The 11,914-nt window shown below is 45.6% G+C and overlaps 1 protein-coding gene across 2 annotated transcripts in view; it reads right to left on the reverse strand.

Moving 5' to 3' along the window:
- Positions 1 to 11,528, reverse strand: part of plekhg7 (pleckstrin homology domain containing, family G (with RhoGef domain) member 7) — an 83,846-nt gene extending 72,318 nt beyond the window's left edge. Inside the window, exons 1-2 of one of the 2 annotated variants that reach the window (XM_078235253.1) lie at positions 11,408 to 11,528; positions 2,369 to 3,074 (exon numbers count right to left, since the gene is read on the reverse strand). In XM_078235253.1, coding sequence (XP_078091379.1) covers positions 2,369 to 3,061 — 693 coding nt within the window. In that variant the 5' untranslated portion in view covers positions 3,062 to 3,074; positions 11,408 to 11,528. Of the gene's footprint in view, positions 1 to 2,368; positions 3,080 to 11,407 lie in introns of both variants that reach the window. The other variant, XM_078235252.1, reaches the window with a different exon arrangement.
- Positions 11,529 to 11,914: the final 386 nt, after the last annotated feature.

Below are 11,914 nucleotides of genomic sequence, written 5' to 3' on the forward strand. Positions count from 1 at the left end.
GTGTGCGGCTTGGAGGGTGGGGGGGGGGGGGGGGGGGGTTGCAGGAAGTGGTGTTCCACCATATCTGCTGACTTTGTCCTTCCAGGTGGTAGAGGTCACGGGTTTGGAAGATGCTGGAAGAGCCTTGGTGAGTTGCTGCAGTGCATCTTGTAGATGGTACTCACTGCTGCCACTGTACGTCAGTGGAGGGAGTGAATGTTTCAGGTGGTGTGTCAGAGGTTTACAGCATGGAAACAGGCCCTTCGGCCCAACTTGTCCATGCTGCCCTTTTTCTTAAACCCCGAAGCTAGTCCCAATTGCCCACATTTGACCCATATCCCTCTATACCCACTTTACCCATGTAACTGTCTAAATGCTTTTTAAAAGACAAAATTGTACCCGCCTCTACTACTACCTGTGGCAGCTTGTTCCAGACACTCACCACCCTCTGAAAAAATTGCCCCTCTGGACACTTTTGTATCTCTCCCCTCTCGCCTTAAACCTATGCCTCTAGTTTTAGACTCCCCTACCTTTGGAAAAGACATTGACTATCTCGTTGATCTATGCCCCTCATTATTTTAAAGACCTCTATAAGATCACCCCTGAACCTTTCCTTGCTCCAGAGAAAAAAGTTCCAGTCTATCCAGCCTCTCCTTATAACTCAAACCATCAAGTCCCAGTAGCAGCCTGTAAATCTTTTCTGCACTTTTTCTAGTTTAAAAATATCCTTTCTATAATAGGGTGACCAGAATTGCACACAGTATTCCAAGTGTGGCCTTACCAGTGTCTTGTACAACTTCAACAAGACGTCCCAACTCTTGTATTCAATGTTCTGACCAATGAAACCAAGCATGCCGAATGCCTTCTTCACCACTCTGTCCACCTGTGACTCCACTTTCAAGGAACTATGAACATGTACCCTTAGGTCTCTTTGTTCTGTAACTCTCCCCAATGCCCTACCATTAACTGAGTAAGTCCTGCCCTGGTTCAATCTACCAAAATGCATCACCTCACATTTATCTAAATTAAACTGCATCTGCCATTCGTCAGTCCACTGGCCCAATTGATCAAGATCCCGTTGCAATTGGAGATAACCTTCTTCACTGTCCACCATGCCACCAATCTTGGTGTCACCTGCAAACTTACTAACCAAGCCTCCTATATTCCCATCCAAATCATTAATATAAATGACAAATAACAGTGGGCCCAGCACTGATCCCTGAGGCACGCCGCTGGTCATAGGCCTCCAGTTTGAAAAATAACCCTCTACAACCCTCTGGCTTCTGTCAAGAAGCCAATTTTGTATCCATTTAGCTCCCTCACCCTGGATCCCATGAGATTTAACCTTATGCAACACCTACCATGCGGTACCTTGTCAAAAGCTTTGCTGAAGTTCGTGTAGACAACATCAACTGCACTGCCCTTGTTTAACCTCTTGGTTACCCCTTCAAAAAACTCAATCAAATTTGTGAGACATGATTTTCCACTCACAAAGCCATGCTGACTGTCCCTAATCAGTCCTTAATCAGTCCTTGCGTCTCTAAATACCTGCAAGTCCTGTCTCTCAAAATACCTTCCAACAACTTACCCACCACAGATGTGAGTCTCACTGGCCTGTAGTTCCCAGGCTTTTCCCTGCAGCCCTTTTTAACCAAAGGTGGTGGATGGGGTGCAAGCTGCTTTGTCCAGGATGCTGTGCCCATGAAATACAGTGAGAATTTACCTGGAATCCTTACAATATTGCCTTCATTCTAACCTTTTAGACAAGAAATCTACATACACAACACCCCATAATCATGTTTTAGTTACGCATTATTGATTTAGTAACAATTGGAAACAGAGGATCTCTTACAGCTTTCTGAATACTAGGCCATGGATGAGTAACTTTGATCTCTGCTGTGTTATCAAATATTAGCTGGGTTAGTAATAGAAGTGTCTTAGTTAGTTTCTCAACACTGTTGGATTAGGAGGAGGAAAATCAGCCTTGGTCCCTACCCAGATCATCAAGCAAGCCCTCATGAAAATGAGGCACTGGATAACAATGGGATTGGGCTGGCAAATTCCGTTCCCCAGGATCTAACAGCTCACTGGCTCTCACTGTTGAAGCTCACACCCAAATAAACCGTCAACTGGCTGAGGTGGCAGAAGATACCAGATAGCCGAGGAACCATGTTGCGGCGAAGGATCTGGATGGACAAGGAACGGGCAGCATTTCCAAGTAGCAAAGGTAATAACTGGGGAAACTCAAATTTGGTCACAAACTGAGAATATGTACAAGCCAGAGACCCATCCTATGTATAAGTTGGTAAATACCTGAAATTTGTTTATTATCCAGTGCCAATGGATAGTTAAATAAAGTATGAAAATATAACGTGGCTGTCTATTTTACCTGCTGAAGGTTATCCAAGGCGGCAAACTTGCAGTCACCCCCTCGTCTTTCCCATAGTGGAATGTGTTTCTCAGTATGAGGGGTGATCTCTGCACTCTCAACATGGTCACTCTTTTGCTGATTTACAGGTAATGGGCCTTCCACACTTGGCGCAGTGTCTTGCTGTTGCTGTAGTTGTGGTGGAATCTCCTTACTTAGAGGTCTTTGTCTATCTAAAGCTGGATGAGGAATCTGTAGGTAATCTGATGGCACAGAGGAGTCACTGTCAGAGGTGTGTTCCTCAGTGTCTTTGATTCGCCTCCCCACTCTCCGGAGTTCCTGCGATGCTGGTGACACCAACTTGCTTCTGCCCATCCTTCGAAGGGACGGAGACAAGGAGACCCTGGCTGGGGCTAACCGGTCAAACTGGAAGCAGGGACTTTGGGAAATCTCTTGGTCTGGGGAGGAGGAATATTGAAAGATGGGTAATGGTTTCTTGTGTAGCAATCTTTTAACGCATTCACCTTCTTTGTCAACCATTTGTAACTGACTTGTCCGAACCTCAGTGTCAATATTCCAGGCGCAAAGACTCTTTTTCAAACCATTCTTTTCTTCCAAGGTATCTTCATCGTCGTCTAAGTTCACTACTTCACACCCTCGCTCTCGCATTTCCAGATAGGTCTCAGAGTGCAGGTTTTGTACATTGACTTCCATTGGCTTGTAGAGCCTAACCTATTCAAAAAGAAAAATGGATGTACTTTAAATCATGCAGTGGTTAATTACTCGTCATTATAACACATGTAGTCTTCAGATAAAGGAAGGTTCCCTCCCCTCACCCTAGGTTCCCATGTTAGCAAATATTGTCAACCGTTCTCTCCCTTCAACTTCTGTTCCTCTTTCCTTCAAAGCTACCACCATCTCCCCCCTCCTCAAATAAAGCCCTTGACTCCACCCTCTGTGCAAACCATCACCCCCTCTCCGACCTTCCTTTCCTCTTAAAATTCCCTGGACATCTTGTTGCCGCCCATAATCTGTGCCCATCTTTCCCAGAACCCCATGTCTGACTCTCCCCAGTCAAGTTTCTGCCCCTGTCAAAACACATTGCAACGGATTTCATCAAAGTCACAAATGGTGTCTTATGTGACAGTCACAAAGAAAAACTTTCCCTCCTTGTCTTTCTCAACTTGCCTGCAGCCTTTACACGGTGGATCACTCCATCTTCCACTAACACCCCTCCACCATCATTCAGACTAGCCTGATGCCTTTATTATCTATGTAATCAGAGCCAGGGAATCATTTTAAAATGGGCGTCGCTGGCTGGGCCAGCATTTATTGCCCATCCCTAAGGACATTAAGGATTAATCACATTTCTATGGATCTGGAGTCACATGTAGGCCAGACCAGGTAAAGACAACAGATTTCCTTCCCTAAAGGATATTAGTGAACCAGATAAGTCTTTACGACAATCGGCAATGGTTTCATGGTCATCAGTAGATTCTTAATTCCAGATATTTATCGAATTTGAATTTCACCATCTGCCGTGGCAGGATTTGAACCCAGAGAATTACCCTGGGTCTCTGGATTACCAGTCCAGTGACAATGCCACTACGCCACCAACTCCCCACTAATGTCTTCTCTCGCAATAGCTTCTCTTCCCACTCACACACCGTTACTTCTGGTGTCCCTCCAAGGATCTATCCTTGGCCCCTCTAAATCCTTATTTATATACTGTCCATTGGTGACATCAGCTGAAAGGTAGGGTTAGTTTCTGGATATGTGCTGGTGACACCCAGCTCTACCTCAGAGATACCTTTTATTTTGTGCTCCCCTCCCCTCATACCAGAATACCCTCGGAAGTTTTCACTGGTGTCGTCCTAAAATTGCAACCCCAATGTTTCGTAATTTTACTGATCTTTACCCAGCTCATTGCCGCCCTGAAAAACAAGTGCCGACAACTGAGCCCCAGAAAGGCCCATTATTGAAATAAACCCCAGCCCAAGGTTTGAATGAAAAAAGCTGGCCAGAATCTTGAACTTATTGAAGGCAAATTATGCCACTTTGGATCCGAGAAGTCATCTCGGGAAGGCTGCAATGGACAATGCAGGCTGCTTAAACCCTCTGCCAAATATTTGATCACTTCAGTAGCTAAAACGCCCTGATGATTTAAGGCAGTGGTGGGCTACCTTTGGCCTGGGGACGCCACATGCGGCCCATCTGGGTTGTGAGTGCAGCCCACGAGATATTTTGTTGACCATTGCCCACGTGCAGAGTTGCCACATTCCACTGATTTCTGTCTGTGTAGTTTTTTTCCTACTGGTGTGACTAAAGCGATTCACACGTAAAGCAAGGGCAAGTGAGGTGTGTGCTGATTGCTCACAACATTGACTGTGAGCTCCGTGTCCAATCAAGCGTAAATATTTCTTTTGTTTACAATTCAGAATTGATAACAGCACAGTCAATATATGAATAATGAAGCATTTACAAAAACTTATGAAATATTTGGCATGTATTAGAAGCGTAGAATAGCTACAGTGTTGAAGGAATCCATTCGGCCCATCATGTTTGCATTGACTCTCTGAAAAAGCATCTTACCCATGCCCACACAACCCCGCCCCTCTGCCCCATCCCCATAACCCCACACATTTGCCATGGCTAATCCACCTAATCCGCACATCTTTGGACTGTGGGAGGAAACCGGAGCATCCGGAGGAAACCCACGCAGACACGGGGAGAATGGCATCCGGAGGAAACCCACGCAGACACAGGGAGAATGTGCAAACTCCACACAGACACCCAAGGCCGGAATCAAACCTGGATCCCTGGCTCTGGTGACTGTGCTAAGCACTGTGCTGCCCAATGTTAATTAAATGTATTCAATCTTAGTCAAGGGTCATGGTTAGTGAACAAGCCCTATTTCAATCTTGCAGCCCACTGAGATGAAGGAGGGCCATTCTTGCGGCCCACTCACTAACCTAGGTTGCCAATCACTGATTGAGGCAAATGTCCATTGAAATGCAGTTTATGTTGTGACCAATATTAAACTGTCAACATTTTATTTAATCTATAAATGTAGAAATTACAGACACCAAAGAAATGAAGAGAAACCTGTAGAACGACTAACCGTTGTAATACACACCCTAAATCACAACGAGAGACTGAACTGTCATTGCTTCCTTTATCCTGGTTCCCAGAAATAAATAAGCTGTTTATGCTACTGTCAAGTCATAGAAACTAGAAGCAGGAGTAGGCCATTCGGCCCTTCGAGCCTGCTCCACCATTCATTTTGATCATCGAATTCAATATCCTGATCCCCCCTTCCTCCCATATCCCTTGATCCCTTTAGCCCAGGAGCTATATCTGATTTCTTCTTGAAATCAGAAAACATTTTGGCCTCAACTACTTTGTGGTAGTGAATTCCACACATTCTCCACCCTCTGGGTGAAGAAATTTCTCCTCACCTCAGTTCTAAAAGGTTTACCCCTTACGTTCAAACTATGACCCCTAGTTCTGGACTCCCCACCATTGGGAACATTCTTTCCGAATCTACCCTGCCTAACCCTTTTAGAAGTTTAAGTTTCTACGAGATCCCCTCTCACTCGTCTGAACTCAAATCCTTTCAGGTGATTTATTTTCATCCATTTATTCTGTTAGTCATAGGAAAAAACACTATTTATCATCTTGTTTAGGTTCATGAAAAATGCCCTATCAGATTATTTTTAATTGCTCTGAATGATACCAAACCCAGTTTTTCAGCTATCCTTATTCAGCATGGTAGAAAATTTACTACGTATTAATTAGCTGCCAGAACTTATTATTGCCCCAGTGTCAGCTTGGTTCATTAGTGGCATTGTCACCTCCGAGTTAGCGGCTTGCAGTTTCGAGCCCCCGTACAAGACTTTGGGAGTGTAATTTGGGCTGACATGTCAGAGGACTGAGGGAATGCTGCACAACTTTAGGGTGAGAAGTAACTGAGGCCTTGTGAACCCTCTCAGGGGGATGTAAAAGACACCATGGTACAACCTGAACAATAGAAGTGGCATTCTTCATCCCAGCCCATAACCCACAGCAACATCATTGAAACAGATCATCTGAACTTTCATCTTAATCCTGTGGGTTGGAATTTGCTGTGTGGAATGTGACTCCTTTGTCCGTTTATATGACAGAACTCTCTCTCTCAACCTTTCCGTACCTGATGGTGCAGAGGGCAGTCTTCCGTCTGTTTCTGTAGCTAATTATTCCTGGAACAGATCATTAGTCTGTCACAGAGGCTTATAGCTTGAGGGGCACTACACTACATCAAGCAAACACACACAGACACACACACAAAGTAAGGGACAATTTAACATGGCCAATCCACCTAACCTCCATGTTCTTTGGAGTGTGGGAGGAAACCGGAGCACCTGGCAAAAACGTACGCAGACATGGGGAAAATATGTAAACTCCACGGATAGTGACCCAAGGCTGGAATTGAACCCGGGTCCCTGGCACTGTGAGGCAGCAGTGCTAACCACCGTGCCACCCCTATGACAGTACAATCACCTTCAAATTAATTTCTTAATTGTGGAGTTCTTCAGGGAGATATTATTATTTATTGTTATTATTCATTATTTATTATTAGTGTCACAAGTAGGCTTACATTAACACTGCAATGAAGTTACTGTGAAAATCCCTTAGTCGCCACACTCTGGCGCCTGTTCGGGTTACACTGAGGGAGAATTTAGCACGGCCAATCCACCTAACCAGCACGTCTTTCAAACTGCGGGAGGAAACCTGAGCACCCGGAGGAAACCCACGCAGACACAAGGAGAACGTGCAAACTCCACACAGACAGTGACCCAAGACGGGGATTGAGCCTGGGTCCCTGGCGCTGTGAGGTAGCAGCGCTAACCACTGTGTGAAAGGTGTTGGAAAGATTTAACATTTTTCATGTTTTTTTAGCTTTGTGTGGTAAATAGCTTCATTTAAATATTTAACTGAGTGTTTCACCTCCTAGGAACAGATGAGTCCTCACCCTTCCGACACGCTTCCATTAGAACTGGAGGGAGAGCATTCGAGGTTCCAATTTGAGTGTTTTGTCGAAAGTCTTACTCCTCGCCTTCTCCCTGTAGCCCTACACATTCTTCTTTTTCAGATAATAATCCAATTCCCTCGTGAATGCCTCGATTGAACCTGCCTCCACCACATTCTCAGGCAGCTCGATCCAGATTTGAACCATTCGCCTTGCTTACAGAGATTAATATTTCATTACCACTGTCTCCAGGACAATCCAAGAGGGTCAGAGCTCCCAATACCAGCACTTAAATTTTCCTGCAAAGGTCCAGCAAGAAATTCCACCAAACACCAGCACAGGAGAGAAAACATTATGTGAGTTTGCTGACCGTTGGTGTGACTATTGAAAGGAGGGATACTCTGCCAAATTTTCTGTCTGACCCGCTATGATTCCCGAAGCAGATGAGATGGGAGAATTTCAGGGGAGCGCTTTAGCATCAGGTACCTTATCCTAACAAAGGACTCGATCTTGTGGGGTGTCATATTCCTCAACATCCCCCTCGCCTTAGCGACTAAAAGATTAGTAGGGAACCCATCCACTAAAAGGTCAACTATCCTGCAGACATTTTACCCTGGAGGTAGTGGTAATTGCCTAAGGCCGTGACCTCCACCCAGTCTGTCACCTTAGTGAGCTGCCAGCCAATCTGCAGGCCCAATACGCCATGTTCAAGTGGTGGCTGCTGTTGGGACTGCAGGCAGTTCCCAAACAAGAGAAGGTTATAGAATTGAACTTCAAAGCAAGTCTTGGGTATGAGCAGGGCCTGGCTGGCAGACACCGACAAGGGTGGTAAGGGAGATGGGAGCAGGTTTAAGAGATCAGGCGGTAGGGTTAAGCAGGAGTATGACCTTGGGGGGGGGGGGGGGGTGGTCTTTGATGGGCACCCAGGATACCCCAAAGGAAGTTACACTGCAGTAAAAGCTGCCAGTGAACCCACCTGGTGTGAGCCTTCCCTCGCAATGGGTAGTGAGCAGGAGTGAGGTGAAGCACTTAAGTGACTGTTAATTTGCCACTTAAGGGACTCAGTAGGCCTAAGGGTGCTTGGGCTGCCTGATGCTTCCCTTGGCCACTGTACAAAGGGAGACAGGGTGGGGGTGGGCAGAAGGCAGTGGAAAGACCACACACTGTGTTTTAGGTATCCCCCTTCCTTCAAACACACTGGTGGTGGCCGGGGGGCGGGGTGGGGCCAGGCGGAGATGTAAATTCCAACCCAGTCTCAACATGCTCCAGACATCCAATTCATCATTACATTTCCCTCTAAAACTTAGGCACATCATCAGGAAAATATCACCACTATTGTATAATGAATAAAAGTAGTTTAAAAACTATTGAATTGCCTTTACTCTGGTCAGGCTGGTTTCAGATAAATCTACCCCTGAAACAGCAATGGGAAGGAATTCCAAGTTCCCTATCCGTACTGTTGTTGAAACAGGAACCACTCTGGTTTGTATAGTTCAAAGTTGTTGGGACAAAGGGCAGATTAACAGCACCATACTAGTGACATTACATTTTCTACATTTTCCATACCCCTGACCAAGCTGTGAAAGGACCCTGTGATTACTCAGCCAATGTGCAAAGAAAAAAGAAACTGATTTAGTCATAGAGTTTTACAGCACAGCAAGAGGCCCTTCGGCCCATCATGTCTGTGCTGGCTATCAAGCACCTATCTATTCTAATCCCATTTTCCAGCACTCGGTCCGTAGCCTTGTATGCTACGGCATTTCCAAATGCTTCTTAAATGTTGAGGGTTCCTGCCTCTACCACACTTTCAGGCAATGAGTTCCAGATTCCCACCACCCTCTAAGTGAAAATGTTTTTTCCCAAATTCCCTCTAAATCTCCTGCCCCTTATCTTAAATCTATGCCCCCTGATTATTGACCCCTCTACCAAGGGGAAAGGTTCTTTCCTATCTACCCTATCTATGTCCCTCATAATTTTGTACACCTCAATCAGGTCCCCCCTCAGCCTTCTCTGTTCTGAGGAAAACGACCCCAGTCTACCCTGCCTCTCTTCACAGCTGAAACACTGCAGTCCAATCCTGGTGAATCTCCTCTGCACCCTCACATCCTTCCTATAGCATGGTGACCAGAACTGCACACAGCACTCCAGTTGTGGCCTAACCAGTGTTTCATACAGCTCCGTCACTCCCTGCTCTTATACTCTATGCCTTGGCTAATAAAGGCAATCATCTCATCTGCTGTCCACCTTATCTACCCGTCCTGCTGTCTTCGGGGATCTATGGACATGCATCCCAAGATCTCTCTGATCCTCTGTACTTCCTACCATTCATTGTGTATTCCCTAGCCTTGTTAGTCCTCCCAAATGCATCATCTCACACTTTTCAAAGTTAAATTCCATTTGCCACTGCTCTGCTCATCTTACCAGCTCATCTATATTGTCCTACATTAACCACCAATATTCATGTCATCTATAAACTTACTGATCATAGCTTCCACACACATATCTAGATCGTTAATGTACACTACAAACAACAAGGGACCCCGTACCGATCCCTGCGGTACACCACTGGACACAGGCTTCCAGTCACAAAAACAACCTTCGACCATCACTCTCTGCCTCCTGCCACTAAGCCAATTTTGGAATCAATTTACAAAATTGCCCTGGATCCCATGGGCTCTTACCTTCTTGTCAAAAGCCTTACTGAAGTCCACGTAGACTACAGCAACTGCACTGCCCTCATCTACACACTAAGTCTACTCAAATCAGATTTGATTTGAGGAGCAGCCAAATATTTCACTTTGGATTGAATAGAAGTAGCAGAGGATGGAACTGATCCATCGACCTCTGGGTTACCAGCCCAACATGGCGCTGGAGTGCGGCGACTTCTTGCAAGCTGTGCCCAGCATACTTTCTAATTCTATTTTTTTACTCTTATTCAATGCTTCATTAAGTTGATCTTTCTCTACACTCTAGCTATGACTGTAACAATACGTTCTGCACTCTCTCCTTTCCTTCCCGATGTACGGTATGCTTTGTCTGTATAGAAACAATACTTTTCACTGTATACTAATACATGTGACAATAATAAATCAAATCAAAAAACTTCCATTGTGCCACGGTGACCAGGAATAGATTATTTCAGAGACCCTTTCGCAATCTAGCTGCATCGGGACCTTCTAAAACGTTTTTACAGCCAATGAAGGAAGCACTTCACTGTTTTGATTAAGTTTGTGGCACAGCACAATCCCACAAGCACCACAGTGACATGTTGGTTGAGAGATGGGTGGCATGGTGGCACAGTGGTTAGCACTGCTGCCTCACAGTGCCAGGGACCCAGGTTCAATTCCAGCCTTGGGTGTCTGTGTGGAGTTTACACATTCTCCCCGTGTCTGCATGGGTTTCCTCCGGGTGCTCCAGTTTCCTCCCACAATCCAAAGATGTGCAGGTTAGATGGATTGGCCATGCTAAACTGCCCCTTAGTGTCCCAAGATGTGTAGGTTAGGGGAATTAGCAGGGTAAATACATGGAGTTAAGGGGATAGGGCCTGGGTAAGATGCTCTGTTGGTGGGTCAGTGCAGAATTATGGGCCGAATGATGATCTTCTGCATTGCAGGGATCCTGTGATTCTAAATATTGGCCAGGATATTGAGCAGAACTCCCCTGTTCTTCTTTAGGGGAGTGTCATGGGATCAGTGGGACCAGAGAGAGGGAAGAAGCGGCAGGGCTTGCCGACAGTGCAACAGTCCCTCAGTACTGCATTCAGTGAGGGTCCGTTGAGATTGACTGGGACTTGAACCCTGTCTCCTGAGCAGCGATAGCTAGGACAATTCCAGTGCATTCTGCCAGGTTCAGGCTGCTTCTCTGAACGCTGTCCAGCACCATTGGAAAAGTCAACTCCAAAAAAACTTCTACATCATTCTCCACTCCTGCTACTCTGATAGTGATCAAACCTTTCAGCACAGCTTACCTTCCGACCACAAACCCCAGGGACAAAACATCAAACACAGCACCTCCCTAACCCTGCTGAAACAATATTTAAAAATTACCACCACCTTTAGACTGCGAGGCTGGGCAGGCCGTCCACACCTTGTAGCTGGGACTCCGCTCCAGGGAGATGGTGAATGCGACTCCAACTCCGATTCAGCACAGCCACCTAGCAGGGATCCAAGGCTGTGGGGCGGAGCCGGCTCAGAGAGAGGGGAGGAGGTTTGGTCGGAGAATTCAGCGCAAATTCAAGAGGCAGTGACAAGAGTTTCAGAGAACTCAATCACCTCCCATTCTCCCCAACACTGCAAATTAAACAACAGCAAAGCTGCTCAGAGCCTCCCAGTATCGTTCTGCTTTATCACCAATCTTGCTTTATTACACTGCACTCAAATTAAACAGGAACCCGTCCAAAAACTCGGATTTTATTTGCTCCTTTCCAAAAACTGGATACATAAGTCTGCTTTGCAAAATCTCCTTGTGTAAACAGGCTACCTTGTCTTTTTTATTACATCTGTCTTTTAATTACAAACTTTTGTTTCACAATTCATTGGTCATAATATTTATATCTATTT

Source organism: Mustelus asterias, chromosome 19, assembly GCF_964213995.1.
Source record: "Mustelus asterias chromosome 19, sMusAst1.hap1.1, whole genome shotgun sequence".
Lineage (NCBI taxonomy): Eukaryota > Metazoa > Chordata > Chondrichthyes > Carcharhiniformes > Triakidae > Mustelus > Mustelus asterias.